We start from the raw sequence: 17,985 nt of genomic DNA on the forward strand, positions 1-17,985 counted from the left end.
GGCAGAAAACATAATTCAAAAGCCACGGAGTCTTGGAATCTGTCGTAATGACAAAAAACTTGCTTAGCTATTTTTGAGTGGGCGGCCTTCTTCTTAGAGCAATCATTCTTACACTTTAGTGTGCCTTAGAGTCATCCGGGGGTTCATCAAAACCAATAGTTGGGCACCATCCCAGATTGTCCACAGGTCTGAAAATTTGCCTGTTATCGTGTTTTCAAACATGATTTAATTCTCACACAACCCTATGGAACGGGTACTATTTTAACCCTGATTTTATTAATGGGTAGCTAGCTGGTGCTCAGAGGAGCCATTTAACTGGTGGTTTAGCAGATTCGGCACTAGCCACTTCCATCATCGCGGAGGTGGGTGTATGTGTATGTGTGCAGAGATTAGCACGCCTTTTCTTTCTTCTAATGTCCAAAAGGCAAAAGAGAAAGTCCCTGAGGGGCTGGTGGTGGCAGTATAAAGGGTCCCTAGTCTGATCTTTTGGCCCCATCTGCTGGTTTCAAGTCTGACTGAGAAGTGTTGGTCGGTTATCTCCCCCTGCTGGTGAGAATGGTAGGGTCGGTCAGTCTCCACGGAGATCCATTTGCCGAGAAGCGGCTTTTTCTGGAGGCGATTATCTCGAGGAGGCTCTGTTCTGAGGCGGCTGTTCGGAGGCGGCTCTTCTGAGGCGGTTAGTCCCCCGTCCCTCTGTCCCTCATCCGTTTTTTTTTCGTTTTGTTTTGTTTTGATTTGTCTCGTTTCGGTTTCTGATTGGTGGGGAGCGCCTTTCCCATGCGTACCTTTAGTTCCAATCCTTGTATGGCTTGTTAAAGGTGTAATTTCTTTTTCTAGGTATTGAAAGAGCCTGTCGCCTTACATATATAAATATGTAAATCTATTCTATGTCAGGGCTGGAGATGTGGCTGAGGGAACTAAGTTGTTAAGTCAAATTTTTTCTTTCCTGTCAAACCAACAAACTTGTCTCCAACATCTGAGAAAAAGTACTTAAATATGGTATTGGTGGTAAAGGTTTTCTCTTTCCCTCCTAATAGTATCTTTATATGTGAATGAATGTTTCGGTTTAAAAAAAAAAAAAAAAAAAAAAAGACCATGAAGGAGAGGAAGGGATCCTGGAAGCACGAACCCCTTCAGGTTCCCTCACAGAACTTGTAGGCATCCTCCCCCCAACACACACCCTTAAGGATCCCCCTGGCTTCAGGGACATTAAAATGGGATGAAGACTGGCCGAGTCTTCAACTTTGTCATGTAGTTGCCCCGTGGGGATGTCAGACTTAGGCCTTCTGTGCCTATTGCTCTCAAAGCAAGATGGTAAGTGGGGGTAATGAGTTCATGTGGCCACTAGGGGGCGCCGCTACTTGGACGACGTATTCCCACACAGTACAAGATTACCCCATACAAAAGCCCATTTTGCGAAGGCATTCCTCAGATTAAAAGGGAAATCGTTGATTCCGCCCTGATAGAATCACTTCCCATCCCACAAACTGCATTTTCGTGTGTAAGACTTATTGACTTAATATTTAATATAATATTTATAACGTAGATGATATAATATTATACTTAGTAATATAATAATCTTTCCTTAATAGCCCCATTATAAAGATGTATACAGGTTCAAAGGGAGAAGTGATTGTCCAACTCTCTGTATAGACCGTAACAGCGGCTCATGTACTTAGACACTCAGTAATGACTCTTGGTGATAACGGGGTGATTGTAATCACAGTAATTATGTTGGCAGTAATAGCATGCTGAACAACATGTGTCCTTTGAAATCCTTAGCAGTTGTGTATTCACTTTTTTGGCACTTAATTCTGCCTTGTGTTGTAGTTGTTTCATGATGAGTTTTATTTTTCCAAGTCCAGAAATGCTTGAGGAGAATGACTGTGTTTTCCTTATTTTCATTTACCCTGCAAAGGATAGCACTAGGTTTATATATATTACTAAGTGCTTAAGGATATTTATATAATTGAGAGTGTGTACATCAGAAACTAATATAATGTTATATGTCGATTATATCTCAATTTTTAAACAAGAAAGAAAATTAGTGGTAATGGTTGTTTAAGAATCGCTATGCCCAGAACCATATAGAAGTGCTTGGCTATGGCTGAGAACACTGGACCCCCTTTTCCAAACTGCCTGGCTTATTGCAATAACTTCCTAACTGGTTCCACTGAATCGTTCCTTGCCACTCTTCAACAGAATTTTTTTAAAGAACCAATGTATTTTAGTAGCCACTGTTATTTTTTATAACAGCTTTATTGAAATATAATTCAAATACCGTCTAGTTCACTCATGTAAAGTGCACAATTCAATGATTTTTAGTATATTCACAGAGTTGTGCAACCATCACCATAATTAATTTTAGAACATTTTCATCACCAGAAGAAGAAACCTCATACCCTTTAGCTACATCACACCCCAGCTCCCTCAGCCCTATACCTCCCCAGACTTAGGCAACCACTAATCCACTTTATGTCTCTGTAGATTTGCCTATTCTGGACATTTAATATAAATGGAATCATACAGTATGTAGTCTTTTGTGACTGATTTCTTTCACTTGGCATATCTTTTTCCAGTAAAGAGTGGTGATAACATATGTGAAATGCTATTTATGAGGGAAGCTCATTAGAGACTCAGTGTTAAGGGCTTTTATTGGAGGCTGGTCCTCTGCCTAGCACTTACAAAACTCCAGAGTCCCAGGAGGAAAGTTGTTGTTCCCCATAAACCATATTGTTTGCACAAACAGTTAAGGTACTCTAAGCTACTCTCATCAGTTAGAGTGGTGGGAACGCTACCCAAATCCAAGTTCCCAAATCCTGGGCAAGGGCCAACTTTGCCAGCAGGATTTTCAAATTATAGCATTCTCACGCCTGCTATCTTAACTGTTTTCTACACAGACTTTGACGGGGATTACGTTGATTCTGTAGATCAATTTGAGGAGGATTGCCGTCTTAACAATATTAAGTATTTCAGTCGATGAACATAGGATGTCTTTACATTTGTTTAGGTCTTTAACTTCTCTCAGTGATGTTTTGTGGTTTTCAGAGTGCAAATCTTATACTTCTTTTGTTAAATTTATTTTCTAAGTATTCTTTTTGATGCTATTGTAAGTAAAATTGTCTTTTATTTTCACATTGTTCCTTGAAAGTGTATGGAAATGCAACTGAGTTTTGTATATTGATTGATCTTGTGTTCTGCACCCCTGAGCTTGTTTATTAGCACTAATAGCTTTCTCTCTCTCTCTCTCTCTCTCTCTCTCTCTCTCTCTCTCTCTCTCTCTCTCTCTCTCTCTCTCTGTATTCCTTAGACTATTAATATGGTAGATTACATGGATTGATTTTTTTTGAACCAGCCTTGCATCCCTAGAGTAAACCCCACATGGTCATGGTATATACTATTTTTGATATATTGCTAAATTCTGCTTGCTAATATCTTGCGAAATATTTTGCATCTATTTCCATGAGGGATATTGGTCTATAGTTTTCTTTTTTTGTACTGTCTTTCTGTGGTTTTGGTATCATGGTAAAAGTGTTCTCAAATGAGTTGGGAAGTGTTCCCGCCTCTTCTATTTTCTGGAAGAGATGGTGTAGAATTGATGATAATTATGCTTTAAACATTTGGTTTAATTCTCTAGGCCCAGTGAAATTATCTGGGCCTAGACTTCTATTCTTTTTAAGAATTTTAAAATTACAAATTGAATTTCTTTAGAAGAATGGAACTATTCCAATTAGGTATTAAATATTGGGTTATTGTGGTAGTTTGTGATTTCCAAGGAATTTGTCCATTCAATTAAATTGTCAAATTTATATGTATAGAGCTCATAGTATTCCCTTAGTATTCTTTTGATGTCATTAGGGTCTGTAGTGATATCCTTTGCTTCATTTCCGATATTGCTAATTTTTGTCTTTTTTCTTTCTTAGTCTTGCTAGCTAGATGTTTGTCAATTTTATTGATGTTTTCAAAGTACAGCTTTTTGTTTCATTGATTTTCACTATTGGTTTTTCTGTTTTCAATTTCATCAATTTATGTTTTTATCTTGATTATTTCCTACCTTATGTTTGCCTTGGATTTATTTTGCTCTTCTTTTTCTAGTCTTGAGGTGAAGTTTAGATTATTGATTTTCAGACTTTTCCTCTTTTCTAATGTAAGCAGTTAGTGCAATATTGTTCAGTTTCCAAGTGTTTGGGTATTTTCCTGTTTTTGTTATTGATTCCATTGTGGTCAGAGAACACACTCAGTTACGATTTCGGTTCTTCTATATTTGCTGGTTTGTTTTATGATTGAGGGTATGGTCTATCTTGGAAAATGTTCCATAGGAGCTTGAAAGGTATGTGTATTCTGCTGTTATGGGGTGGGGTGCTCTAGAAATGTCCATTAGATTCTGTTTGTTCATGGTTTTGTTGAGTTCTTCTATGTCCTTGCCAATTTTTTATCTAGTTGTTCTATCAGTTATTGAGATGAAATATTAAAGTCCCCAACTATGAGTGATGGATTTGTCTATCTCTCCTTTTAGTTCTATCAGATTTTGTTTCATGTATTTTCCAGCCCTTTTGGTTAGTGCATACACATTTAGGATTGCTGTGTCTTCTTGGGGGATCGACACTTTTATCATTATGTAATATTCCTCTCTGTCCTTGGTAATTGACTTTACTCTGAAGTTTACTTTGTCTGATATTAATATTCCTGGTTTTTAAAAAATTAATGTATGTATGGTATAACTTTTTCCACTTTTTAATTTTCAGCTTCCTTATATCATTATATTTGAAGTGGGTTTCTCGTTCACAGCATATTGTTGGATCATGTTTTCTAAATCCACTCTGCCAATCTCTGTCTTTTAATTCTTCTACTTAAACTATTTATATTTAATGTGATTTTTGATCTGTTGGGGCTTAAGGTCACCATTTTACTTTTTGTTTTCTGATTATTCCCTGATTAAAACATTTACGTTTTCTTTTTCCTGCCTTCCAGTCAGTTGCTTGAAGATTTGTTTGAATTCCATTTTGATGCATCGATAGTGTTTCTGAGTGTATCTCTTTGTATAGCTTTATTAGTGCATGTTTGAGGTATTACATTATATATACACAACTTATTGCAGTCTGTTGGAGTTAATATTTTGCCAGTTTGATGGAGGGGTAGAAACCTTTCCTACCTTCCCCTTCCCCATCTATATGATTGTTTTAAACATTTCCTCTACATACATTGAGAAACACATCAGACAGTGCTATAATTTTTGCTAATACTGTCAAACATAATTCAGAAAACAGTATCAGAAGGAGTCTATTGTATCTACCTATATTTTTGCTCTTTCCACTGTTGTTCCTTCCTGATGTTACAAGATTCCTCCTATTAATATCTATTTTTTTTGCTTTGTGATCTTTCTATTCTTTTAAAGTGGGCATCCAAGAATGACTTGATTTCCCCATTACGCCTGAAGGATATTTTCCTTGGATGTAGAATTCTGAGATGAAAGTTCTTTTCTTTTAGGACTTGGAAAATTTTGTGTCACCTCTTTCTGGCATGCATGGTTACTGATGAGAAATCCATTGTCATTTTTTAAAAAATCACCCCTATTAGAAAGGTGTCATTTCTGTCTTGCTGGTTTCAAGGATTTTTTTCTTTGTCTGTATCTTTCAGAAGTTTGATTATGACGTGTCTTTGTTTGAATTTCTTTGGGTTTATCCTTTTTGGGGTTTGGTTCGCTTCTTGAATCTGTAAGCTTCTGTATCAAATTGGGGGAATTTTCAGCCTTATTTCTTGGAATAAGTATTTTTGTAGGGAAGATTACCAGAAGTAGAACCTGTGGGTAAAATGGTTTTAAAATTAAGCAGGTATTTTCAAATAACCCTCCTAACTGTTTATGGCAGTTTTTATTTCCACCAACAGTGAATAAAAGTGCTTGTTTACACACCCCCTTATCAGCAGAAGTTATTATTAATCTTATTAAACCTTTGCCAATGACCTAAACAAACAAAAATAATCCATTGCTGTTTTAATCTGCATTTATTTTTAGTGAAATTGATCATATTTTCATGTTTATTGACCATTTGTATTTCTTCTCTTGTTATTCATTTTTTTGCCAGTTTTTTTTTAATTTATTTTTTTATTGGGAGGTTCATCTTTTTCTTGTCGTTTGTGTTGCCAATTTTTTTCCCAGTTTGTTGTTAGGTTTCTTAACCTTGTTTTTGTTTTTTGTTTTTCCAAACAAAAATTTAAAAATTTTAGCCACTAAAATTTATTGATCCTTTTGTTGTCTCTAGATCTTTTTGTTCCGTTTAGGTCAAATTTTTCCTTCTGCAAGATTATAAAAATATTCTTTTACATTTTGTCTAGTATTTCCATGGTTTCGTTTTCACAATTAACTCTTGGATCCATCTGGAGTACATTTTCATGTAAAAGTGAGGTAGCTAATAGCAGATCCTTTCTATCAGGTTTTAACACAGGGATGTAGAAAGGAGGAAATAGGAGAGTTTATGAGAAAGTTGTATGCCTGGGAGGAGGGAAATACACGAAAATGTTAGAGTCAAAGGGCTGTCTCCTCTTTTCTCAGTTTTCTCTCTGAGTCTACCCAAAGGAAAGGTTAAGTTAATTGGAGGTGTGAAGGTTGAGAAAACAAATACAGAATTGTTGGGGGCAGTTGGATGGTTCCGTTGGTTAGAGCGCGAGCTGTGAACAACAGGGTTGCCGGTTCAATTCCCACATGGGATGGTGGGCTGCGCCCCCTGCCAAGTAAGATTGAAAACTGCCACTGGACTTGGAGCTGAGCTGTGCCCTCCACAACTAGATTCAAGGACAACGACTTGGAGCTGATGGGCCCTGGAGAAACACACTGTTTCCCAATGTTCCCCAATAAAAAAAATTTTAAAAAAGAGAGGCAAATTATTTCCTTAATCTAATACAAAAATAAAATAAAATAAAACACATCTATCTAGGGGGAAAAAAGGATTTGGAAAAATCACAACTTTTACTCAATCACTGTTTAAAAATTGAGGTATGGCTGACATACAACATTGTATTGGTTTCAAGTGTACAACATAATTATTCAATATTTGTATACATTGTGAAATGATCACCATACCAGGAAAAATGTAATTGCTCGTTTTGTGATTTTTGTGTTGCCATTGTTTTGGTAGATGGACCTTTTTTCCTCTTGACTAAAGAAGACATATAGTGACTTGTGTTAATACTGTATTTCCTTTATAGTGCATCTCGGTGGGACACTTATCCACAGTTACGATCTTTAAAGGAAGATACTCATTTGCTTAGTTAACAGACATTTTTCAGTCATCTGTCAAGTAGGCTCGTATCGGGTAATGCTTATGTGTTTGGTCTCTGTAATCAGACCGCTTGGGTTTAAATCCCAGTCCAATAATTTAGTAGCTGTGTGATCTTGGGCAATTTACTGAACTTCTCTGTATTTCAAGTTCCTCTTCTGAAAAATGGGGCTATCAACACCTCATTGTCTTGTTGTGAGTGTCAGAACAGCGTAAAACATACAGTAAGCAATTGATAAATGTGAACTATTATTAATGCTAATCACTGGAGATAGATAGAGCACAAGAGATATGGTCCTTGTAGCTATAGACCTTGCATTCTTGAGTGAGGATATGGGTGAAAAAATTACCATTAGCAACAACTACTCTAAAATAAATGTAAGGGGCTGAGATAGAGTATAAGGGAGGGGGGAGAATTTTACCTTAGTTAACATGGCCAGAAAAGGCCTCTCTGAAGAGGGGACGTTTAAGCTGAGACTTGAAGCATGAGAAAAAACAAGTAGTTTAACGAGTGGAGGTAAGAATATTCCAGACAGCGAAAACAGCATGTGCAAAGATCCTGAGGAGAGGGATTTTGGTATACTCAAAGCTTTGAAAGAAGACCACTGTGGTTGCAATGGAATAAATGAGAAAGAGAGGCATGAGATGAGGTTGATGAGATAGGTGGGACTTTTAGACCAGATTAAGGAGTTTGGATTTTATCTTAAATTCTGTGGGAAACCACTAAAGCAGGAGAGGGACAGGATATGATTTTTCTTTTTAGAAAAGATTGATTTTGTTGTCATGTCGTATCTGTATTAGAGAAGGGCAAGATTGGAAAGGGAAGAGCAGCTTGGAGCCTCTTGAAAGTAGTTCAAATGAGAGATTATGGTGGCAGTGGAGATGGAGAGACGTGGATGGATATACGCTACATTTTTGAGGTAGAATCCACAGAACTTGCTGAAGGATTGGACATGGGAGAGTAAGGTGATGAAAAAGAGTTTGAATCAAGGATGATACCAGGTTTCTGGCTTGATTAACAGGCTTGATGTGGTACCAGTTCCTAAAACGGGGAGGCATTGGAGGAAGGATCAGGTTTGGTGAGGGTTGTGAATATGTTGAATTTATGAATCTGGATGAGATAACCTAGGGAGTTTAAAAAGAGAAGAGGGCCTGGGGTTATGTGAATATTTTACTTTTAACATAGAAGCTATGAGATACTAAAAGGAGAATGGGCTAATAATAAAGGTAGAGATATATTGTAGTGGTAGAGTATCTGCCCTATATGCGGGAAGTCCTAGATTTTATTCCTGGAATCTCCATTTTCTCTTTGCCTCCTCAGAGGACAGCACAGGGCTACGTATTTTTTAGTCTCTTGTCAATTACGTATATTTTCTAGTTCCTGGAACAAAGCAGGTGCTCAACAGATATTTGTTGAATGAATAAATTAATGTATGAATGAAGTACATGAGAAGAATATCTGGGTTGTAGTACCTGCTGTGCCACAATGCAGTTTTGTGATACTGGGCAGTTCACACACTACAATTTTATCTGTAAAATGGCAATAATAAAAGTATCTATCTTTTTGGACAGGGTTCAAAATACTAAAAAATTATAATAACGAGTACAGAGCTAGTGCTGAATTAATAATAGCTACTATTATTAGCTCTCTGCACTTGGGTACTCACCCATAAAATAGGGGGCAGTAATTTCTGCTCTGCTCCCCATCGCAAGGCCATTTGTGAAGCCAGCAGAAGTTAACGTTTGATTCTACAAAGCGTTATTAATATTAATGTTTTAAGTAGGTTGAGCCTACTTTATACCGCCGCTCTCCTCCCTTCCTCCAGCAGTTATTTAAATGAAAATGCCTCTTTAAAGAGACCCAGTACTTTCCCTTCTTAAACCTGCCTAGTCCAGCCAATGGAAACCACGCCCCGATGCAAAGTCTGTTAGCCACCGAGTTCGGTTAAAAAGCCCAGCCCCGCCCCCCTTGCACGCTGATTGGCCCCTGCTGGCCAATCACCGCCGCGCTTCGTCTGGAGCTGTAATTTTCAAAATTCGCTGCGGGCCGATTGGAGGGAGCGCAGGCCAGGTTGAGAGCAGCACGGGTCGCTACGACACGGAGCTTCATTCATTTCCAGGGGCTTCTCCTGGTCTAGGAGTGTGTCCATGGTCTTTCCTGTTCCGCCCTTAATCTCGGTGTGAGGTAGGCGCCTTGGGGCTTGTACTGCCCGCTCGAACGTCTGGCTCTGTCGCACGCGGGTCGGTCCTTGGGCGTCACTCCAGCCCCTTGTTACACGCTGTCTTCTCCTGGCCGGTTTCGCCGGCGTTCCTGTGAGGAAACCTTTGTTTTGTTCTTCTGTCCGTGAGAAGTCTGTGGAGAGAGCCCTGTAAGCCGTGGGGCACGGAGTGTGTGTTAGAGGGTGAGACGGCAAAGTAGATGAGGCTGGGTCCCGCAGGCTGTTAGATGGAGCGTCCCGTACACATGCCCGAGTCAGAGTCCATTTACAAAACGCCTTTATACAAGTGAAAGTGCAGGATCGATTTCCTCCACAAGACGTATTTAAGTCAGAGAACGCTGAGGGATGTCTTTTGGACTACAGATTGAAGGATACGAAGGAGCATGAAAACGAGTCTTTTCTCCCTTGTTATCCTTTTTCTCTTCTATCCCCGCCTCCAATCCCTTCAGCTCCGGCTAGCCCACTGCTCTCTGCTATGTGATTGGAATCCTAGACGGTCAGAGGTTGAAGGGACCCTAGAATACTGCTTCTTAAACTTTAACGTGCATACGTCTCACCCGGGGATATTGTTAATTTGCATGTTCCTATTTGATAAGGCCTACTACCTGGGCCCGAGACTTTAAATTGCCAAAAGCTCCCACGTGATGTTTTGTTGCCGGTTCATTTACCACAGTTTGAACAGCCGGGGCTCCGGTCCCCTTGCCTCATTTTATTAGGTGGGGAAAGGAAGCATAGAAAGAAAAAAGGGATTGTCCCAGTGTCACCAAGCCAGCTAGGGGCAGGGTCGGACTAAACCCTAGGTATCCTTGCCAGCCCAGTGCTGCTTTCATTGACACCATGCTGTTTTCTCTCCCCAATGTCTTGCTGTCTGTAACCTGCCTTTGTATATACCATTTAGTTGCGACTGTTTCCTGTAGATTGTCTTGATCTACAGTTTTGGAGTCTGAACAGTTGGGCTTCTAAAAGAGCCCGCTTTCCCCTGTGTGGGTTTCAGCACTGCACTGGGACGTCCAATGGGGTGGGTGTTCAACCCTTAGTGCGCGTGGGGGGTGGGTGGAAAGTCTGGAAAATGGAAAGGATTCTAATTTTCTTGTTTAAGTAAGGCGTGGCGTTTTGTAAGTGGTAGAAGTCGAGAGTGTTCTGCAGAGAGTGTCTTTTTATGAAAGCTTGTTTTTGGTTTGGTGGTGTCAATCCCCTCCCCCTCCAAGTGGCAGGGAAATTAGTTACTTAAGTCAGTGTATGTGTGTCCCCCAAAGCAAGTGATTATTGTTCAGGATAGTGAAGGTGGTATATGACCATCATGTGGTCGACGTAAGAAACGTCCAAACCTGTGGAGAATTTTTATAAGAGTTTCTTTGAGCCAAACATATGCGGGGAGCAAGATTTCAAATGCTCCAGAGAAGAACAGTTTTGCAGCTTCTTTTATGCCTTTGAAATTAAGGAGGGGGACATAAGGAAGATTGGAGAAAGCAAGGAGGGGATTGGACTACGGGATAGTTAACAAGTGTTATATGCTCTTGAGGGTTATTCTGGCACTTCAAAGGTGTGTTAACCTAAATGCACAAGAGCGATGGACAGGGCTGGCTTAAAACCTTTCACTAAAGAAGTTACAAGCTTGGGATTTGACTACCCACCATGACCTATCCAGTTAGTAATTTATGATCAGATCATCCTGTGAGGTTACTTTCCATAGAACCCCCTTTTATTTGTCCACAGTGTGAATAACCTCATTTTCTCTGAGGTTTAATTAACCTGTGACATCTTCAGCTGAAAGTTTTTTAGCCTTTTTGCTCCAGTCCGATTTTTAATTTCCCTTTGAAAGATAAAGTTTTTAGAACACGAGTCTTTGGTCATCCACTAAAAAATTGTTTGAGGTGTGAAGAATAACAGTGGAATAAGTGGTTTTCATACAGTGCAGTTAAGGGCGGGTGCACCCAACGTGGCTTCATTGCTGCTTGGCAGAATTTTGAAGGATGATTTGAAAACGGGTTTGGATTTGGGGGAAGGGAAGGTGAGTAAGACCCACCATTTATTCAGCATGCCTGCCATGCTTGGTCTTTGGCATGCAAATTTACATTTGAGCCACAGGATGCCTGTGCAAGTGAGAGGTGGCATAGCTCTTTGGCAAAAGAGGAGCCTGGGGCTCAAAGATGCTAATTTGGCTGATTCAGACGCCCAGATGCTTCTGTAAAAAAAGCCTGTGCTCATTCTACCTCCTCACACTACCACACCATGGCCTTTCACTTTAGACCATGGGCTCTTGTGGAGTGTTTTTGAGTGTGATGGGAGAGACTTCATGGCATTTGAGAAAGAGCCCTGGAAAGAGTTGTGTGATCAGTGCTGCTTAGTAGTGTGTCCTGTGTAGTAAGTCAGTTGGAAACATTTTTGTTGTGAGGATCGGCAGGTAGTAAATATGAAGGCACATACTTGTACTGACTTTTAGTCACCGACAAAATGTTTAATACTTCTCCATCCCAAGCAAAACCCAAATCAGCCTTTCTCCTGTCTTAAACCTTCTCAAGCTGTAGTCTTCTCTGCTTTTCTTTCTTAACAGCCGCTTAGCCGCAACCTAGCTTTTAGCCCCTTTCTAACTCCACCGTGAGAGTGATAAATTCTTTATACGCCGCACTCCGGACAACCTGGACGTCCCTGAACCTGCTGTGCTCTGCATATTCAAGCCTCTGCCTGGGCTTAGGCTGTCCTTGCCTGGAAAGCCCCTCAGTCTATGGGAACGGCTTTGTCATTTAAGTCCAGATGGAATGAATATAAACGCCTCTGTGGAGCTTTGCTCCGCCCCTCCTCCCCACCCCCACAAGGTTACTGACTTTCCATTGTGTTTCTATGGTACTTTGTTAAGTCATTTGTCACATTTTGATGTTAGAGTTAGAGCTGTGCATGTGAATACTTCTAGGATAAGATCCATGGTTTATTTGTGTTTGTATCTCCACTGTCTGAAGTATCTGGTGTGTACTGGTACGTTTCTTGCATTGCCTTTAGGGGCTCTCTTAGTGGAATGCGGTTGAACTTGGAGATTGAATGTGGGTGGGGTTGGAAGGGCAGTTGTAGCTGAGTGGGAAGGGTCTCTAGTGTATGCAAAAAAAATGATTCCTCCTGATAACGTGTTTGCTTGTAAGACACATAAGTGTATCCTACCTATTGAGGACTCACAGACTAAAGGAACCTTAAGAAACATAGAATGGGGTCCTGCACTGAAGAAGGTAGGATTCTCCCAAGGGTCGTAATGACTTGTGATTTTCAGTAAGTTAGTTCCTTCTGCTGTTATCTCATCTTTTGATTATTTTCCCTACCAGGTGTCTAGAACTGGATTACAGTTTCTTCTGATTGAATGCAGCCTTTGCATACTCTCTGACCTATTGTGCCCATGTGTGTGTGCAATGCATTCTTGTGTCTTCTCTGTAGCATCGTTATAATCGCTGTGGCCAGGACCCCATGCCTTTTAAAGAACATTAATCCTACCAGCTTCCATCCTGTATTATCTGTCATGTTATTGATTGTTTTCCGTGTAAAACTCTCCTGTAAGTTGCCCCCAATGTTCCTAGGCCCAAAGTAAGGGCTAGGCCATAGTTCCAGTGCCCACAGAAGATGGCAGGTGCTGTGCTGGGCTTTTTACATACAGTATCTCCTTTAATTTGAACAGAACCCTCCAGAGGTAGCTATACTCTTCTCCGTTTTATAGAAGAGAAAACTGAAACCCAAGGAGTTTCAGTCCCTTGCCCAAGGTTAATTGTGGTAGAACCAAGATTTGAACCCAGGCCTGCCTAACTCAATTTCTGTTTTCTCCTAGGGGTGCTATAGAGATACTGGGTGTTTTTTTTTTTTTTTTTTTTCGGTTTTTTTTTTTCATGAGTTTCCAGAGAATTCTGTGATGTTTCTGGTGAAGGGTGTTTTAAAGAGTCCCTTTCTGATTGCAGCTCTGCCTTGGATAGACACTGCTGAATCTGTAAGCGATGCCGCTGCCACTACCACCCCGAAGCTCCAAACGTGAGACAAAGAAATCTCGGTCCAGCAAAGTTGTACCCAGTGATCATGGCCAGTCTGAAAAGGTTAGAGCAAGCTGTCTCTCCCAACAGCAGCATCTCGGGTAGCTTCTTCCTGTGTTGGCTCAGCCCCTACCCTCACCCTTAAATCTTTCAGAATATGGGTGGTTTAATTTGAGGAGGAGGGAAGGAGTGGGAGCTCTTGTAGTGGAGACCAGCAAATTAGAACTTGGGGGAGAAAGGGTGAACTCTTCTTTCTCATAAATGCGTGGCTGAAATGAAGGCCGCCCTCCACAGTCTGCAAAAGCAAACAACGCTCTTGTTAATGATCACATTAACGGTGACATTTATACTCTTACTTTCTCTCAGGCTCAAAGCACTTTGCCAGGAGGCTGCTTGATACATCCTGGGGAAAGTGTGAAGATTAGGTCAACAAATGTGTTATGCTTTTTACAGCTATTTAATTTGAAGAATGGGTCCGTTTTGACTCTGCTGTTTGGACCTCGGGAATAGTTTGACAGAGTCATTCTGATTCCTGAGATGTATGTTTGTTCATCATCATACATATTTTAATCAGAATTTTGCTAACACTAGTGGATTACCATTAAGAAAGTATTTTCTGGAACAAACATCATGAGGCCAATTTAATTTCCTTGATTAGTTTCCTCTCAGTACAAATGTTTCTAATCATTTTTTTTTTTGTTTTACTAAAACGGTTTTCATGGAGGGGCCGAATGTTGTTGTTTTTTTCTATATAAATTGGCAAGAAAGATTTGATACATTGATCAGATTTTTGTCCATATCAAATTTTCTGATTAGAATTCTGCCATTGTAAGTTTTTTGGTATGCTCGGTAGTTATTTTTCAAAATCCAGCTTTCTTGGGGCACATTTTATAAATGTGAATTTTATTGCATTCAGTTTCCACTGTAAATTTTATTTGGCGCTGATTATTTCTATTGGTCATATTAAGGAGGAATTAGATAGCAGATCGACAGTTTATTTCTTAGCGAATTTGTGAGAAAATAACATTGTATTTTTGTTAATTCTACTAGGATTATTTATTATGAACTACACAAGAGACTCATAGTTTACTTATTTCTTAGCTTAATCAAGTAGAAAACAAGTAATTCATCTCAGCTCTTTCAGGATTACTCTACTGGGCTGGATTGGTCTGTTGTATTATGAATCCAATTCTCTAAATTTCTGATCACTTACTGTGTCATGTACGAACCGTTCACGGTGTAGATGGAGGACAGAGCACATAAATGGTCTGACCTCAGTGCGTCTGTTTCACATTATAAGAACTCTCTGATTTAGCTAGGGCAGGGTTTATTTTCATTTCATAAAGGGTACCTGATACTTAGGAAACGTTCACCAAACAAAAACCGTTAAGGTGTAGGGGAGCCCTACAGTGTGATTTACCCTAACTTTATCTCCGTAGATGGTCTTACTCATTTGAGAGTGGGGAAAAGCATGTACAGATAAATAATACCCAGAAACAAAGCTCCCCTTTGCTCCAAAATATTTACCTCGCCTCCCTCCTATCTTCCCTCGTTTGTATACAGTAACAAGTAGGGAGTCTTATGGATTATCAAACTCCTTTCTTAAAATACAAAATTTTCCCTGTAACATTTAAAATTATATTGGACTATATACTTTTTTTAAAAAATTTGAGTTTATTTGAGCCAAACAGATGACATGCCAGGAAGCCAGATCTCAAATGCTCCCTCTTACTACATACTTTTAAAATATGATTTCTGTCCATTTGTAGTTTATACAGACTTTTTTTTTTTACATGTATTCTCTTATTTCATCCTCAAATGAGGTAGGTTATCGTTCCAATTTTACTGATAAAGAAATTGAGGCGAGATATTAAGTGACTTTTCTAAGGTGAACGGCTAGTAAAGAGCTGATCCAGGCCCAGTATCTAGGTATATGTCTTATTGTCCTCATTGGGAATGTCTTACATTAACTGCTTAACATAAGAAACACTTAAATGTTTGTTAAATTATTGAACTGATTTGCCTGAGACCATCCATATTAAAGGCATGACTGGGAATGGCAGGGTACCGGTGGTGGTTCTTCCTCTTGGATAGGATAACCGTACGTATGAGAGAAGTAAGAGGGAAAGGTCACTTCACCGAGCTATGTCGCTCACGCTGAGCTCCATGAGAGGTCATCTTGTCTCCCGACAACCTTGTCCCCATCATCAGTGGTACCTCCTTCAGGGACTCGAAGCGGCAGTGAGTGCCAACATTTCCTTTTGCTGTAGTTTATTGGGGTTTATTATATGCATCTGCGTTGCTTGGAGATTCTAGAGTTTCCCCCTGAGCCCCAAAGATGACCCAAAGTCCCTGAAAAGACTGTTCACAATTGGATATACTCATTTCCCTCTGTTACTTTTTTAGAGAGGAGAGAACTACCGAGCAAAGATGTCTCCGTCTTCACCTCAGGGACCACTCAAAAAGAGATCGGCTCTGGAAGATGTCACCAATGTGAGTATGCCAGTCCAGTCCTCTCTGTGGTGCTGCGTAAGTTTTAGACAGCCTCTTCCTTGAGGGACCTTTGCAGTTTACCAGACTCTGACCCTCTCTGGATGGTGAGAGCTGATTTTATTTGGAACCGGTGACCCAACCTCAGAAACCGCAGGGGCTCTTCTGCTGCCAGATACCATCTGGATTAATTGGTGGAGCTCTCTCAAAGCCTCAGACAAACTGCTGATCAGATATGAAATTGCAGATAAATATGAGAACTATGGGACCTTGCATTTAGATACAGTCCGGAGGTGGGTCAGCTGGCTGCCTAGCTCTTAGAGGTCAGTACTTTGATGGATTGACTCATTGCAGTCTAGGGAAGGGTTGATCAATTCACGCACTGTGGGCATTTTGGGCAGGACACCTTTTTCTGTTGTGTGGGACTGACTGCAGCCAGCATCCCTGGCCCCCAGGCATTAAGTTCCACTAGCATCCTCATCATAGTTACAATAAAAAATGCCCCCCGACGTTCAGAACCATTGAGCCCCACAGTTCCAAGATCTGGTTTTTAACTATGGCGATCTAGAAAGCAATTTTGACTGGAATTCTGGAGTTCACTTCCATGTTACCTCCCTTCTGGTATTATTAAGGTACCAGCAAAAACCAGAATGGATAATTAGGATGTTACTAATTGAATACAGAATTAGGCCAAAGATAATCTTTAGTCTTATAAATAATAACTGATACCTACTGAGTGCCTACCATCTGCCAGGCACTAGTCTAAGCACTTTTTCCTGTATCAACTTGTTCCTCATATAAGCCTATGAGGTAGATACTTCAATTATCTCCACTTTACAAATGAAAACTTGCCTGATGTTGGTGTTGAAGTCTGTTTCATCCAGGATCTAGAGAACCCTGGGGAGCTCTTCCTGTCCTCCAGAATAGAGCGTCCTTCTGTGGCTACCAGAATACTTGTATCTACCAGATAATATTTCACCCCCTCGGGCAGGATTGAATAAGCATTGGCAAAGTTTTCCCCTTTGGATCTCTGATCTTTCGATGCTATGTGACCAGCCTTGTGCTAACACCGTCTCTTCTCCATGGAGATTACAACATATATGATTAGGTTACACCTTTCTGCAGAATTTCAGATTTAGTATAGAATGGTTGCAAGATACTCTTCCCACATAGACTTGTAACTCGTTTCCTGAGTTATTTGTCCATGAATCTAGAAACTTGGCTAAAATGAGGTAGCCACAGAAATCAGGACCCTATGCAATCCATCTTGGTGTGGCTTCCCTTGGCCCACAGAGCCTCTGATGGGAGTATGGTGACACTGCAAAGCAAGATCTCATAGCATGGGAGAAACTTTCTTGTTATGTCTCAGTCCTTTTTCCTGAAGTTTATGGGGCCATTTATGGAGAACAAACACAGATAAACGATTAGGAAGTACGTGCAGATATCCAGGACCCTCCTGACTCTCTAACTGAAGTCAGCATCTGCTAGGTCACATCCAGGGTGGGGGTGGGGTTAGCAAGGCATCCCTGTGCAGTAGCGTTGCCTCTGTTTAGCTTTACAGAATCTCATTTTCATTTTGCATTCAAGTTCTGAAGATTCACTTTGGTCACCGTGATTGGTCTTTGGTGCTTTCTAGAGAACGTTCCAGCATTACAATGTACCTAAACCATTCCTAGGGTTGGGCATTTGCAGACATCTGAGCTCATCTATTTGAGGGTTTAGGACTCTTTTCTCTATGAATTTTTGGGGACTCCCTGTCTGATGGTTTTGTTCTTCCTATCAGGATTATTCGGTCTCCATGTTCCCATATCTGTCTTCTCCTTGACATTCACCACAGTGAGGTCCTGGCCTGCCAAAACAGTTGCTCTATTCTAATTAGTTAATCTGTTATGAGTGTTTTTCTTTTCCTCTCCTTATTCCAGCATGGGACAGACTGTGGGTATGTGAGAGGTGGTCTTCATCCATTAGGTTCCATATCCATGTTTACCTGGATGATTTTGT

The 17,985-nt window shown here is 40.3% G+C and overlaps 1 protein-coding gene across 4 annotated transcripts in view; it reads left to right on the plus strand.

Annotated features, from left to right (window-relative positions):
• The first annotated feature begins 566 nt into the window (after nucleotides 1-566).
• Nucleotides 567-17,985, plus strand: part of LOC109438754 (G2/mitotic-specific cyclin-B3) — a 47,745-nt gene continuing 30,326 nt past the window's right edge. For 2 of the 4 annotated variants that reach the window (XM_088794716.1, XM_088794719.1), the window contains exons 1-3: nucleotides 567-676; nucleotides 13,426-13,557; nucleotides 15,901-15,987. In XM_088794716.1, coding sequence (XP_088650842.1) covers nucleotides 13,462-13,557; nucleotides 15,901-15,987 — 183 coding nt within the window. In that variant the 5' untranslated portion in view covers nucleotides 567-676; nucleotides 13,426-13,461. Of the gene's footprint in view, nucleotides 677-4,239; nucleotides 4,331-9,320; nucleotides 9,460-13,425; nucleotides 13,558-15,900; nucleotides 15,988-17,985 lie in introns of those variants that run through there. The other 2 variants (XM_088794718.1, XM_088794717.1) reach the window with 2 other exon arrangements.

This window comes from Rhinolophus sinicus, chromosome 18, assembly GCF_057876585.1.
Source record: "Rhinolophus sinicus isolate RSI-liver-muscle chromosome 18, RSI-T2T, whole genome shotgun sequence".
NCBI lineage: Eukaryota > Metazoa > Chordata > Mammalia > Chiroptera > Rhinolophidae > Rhinolophus > Rhinolophus sinicus.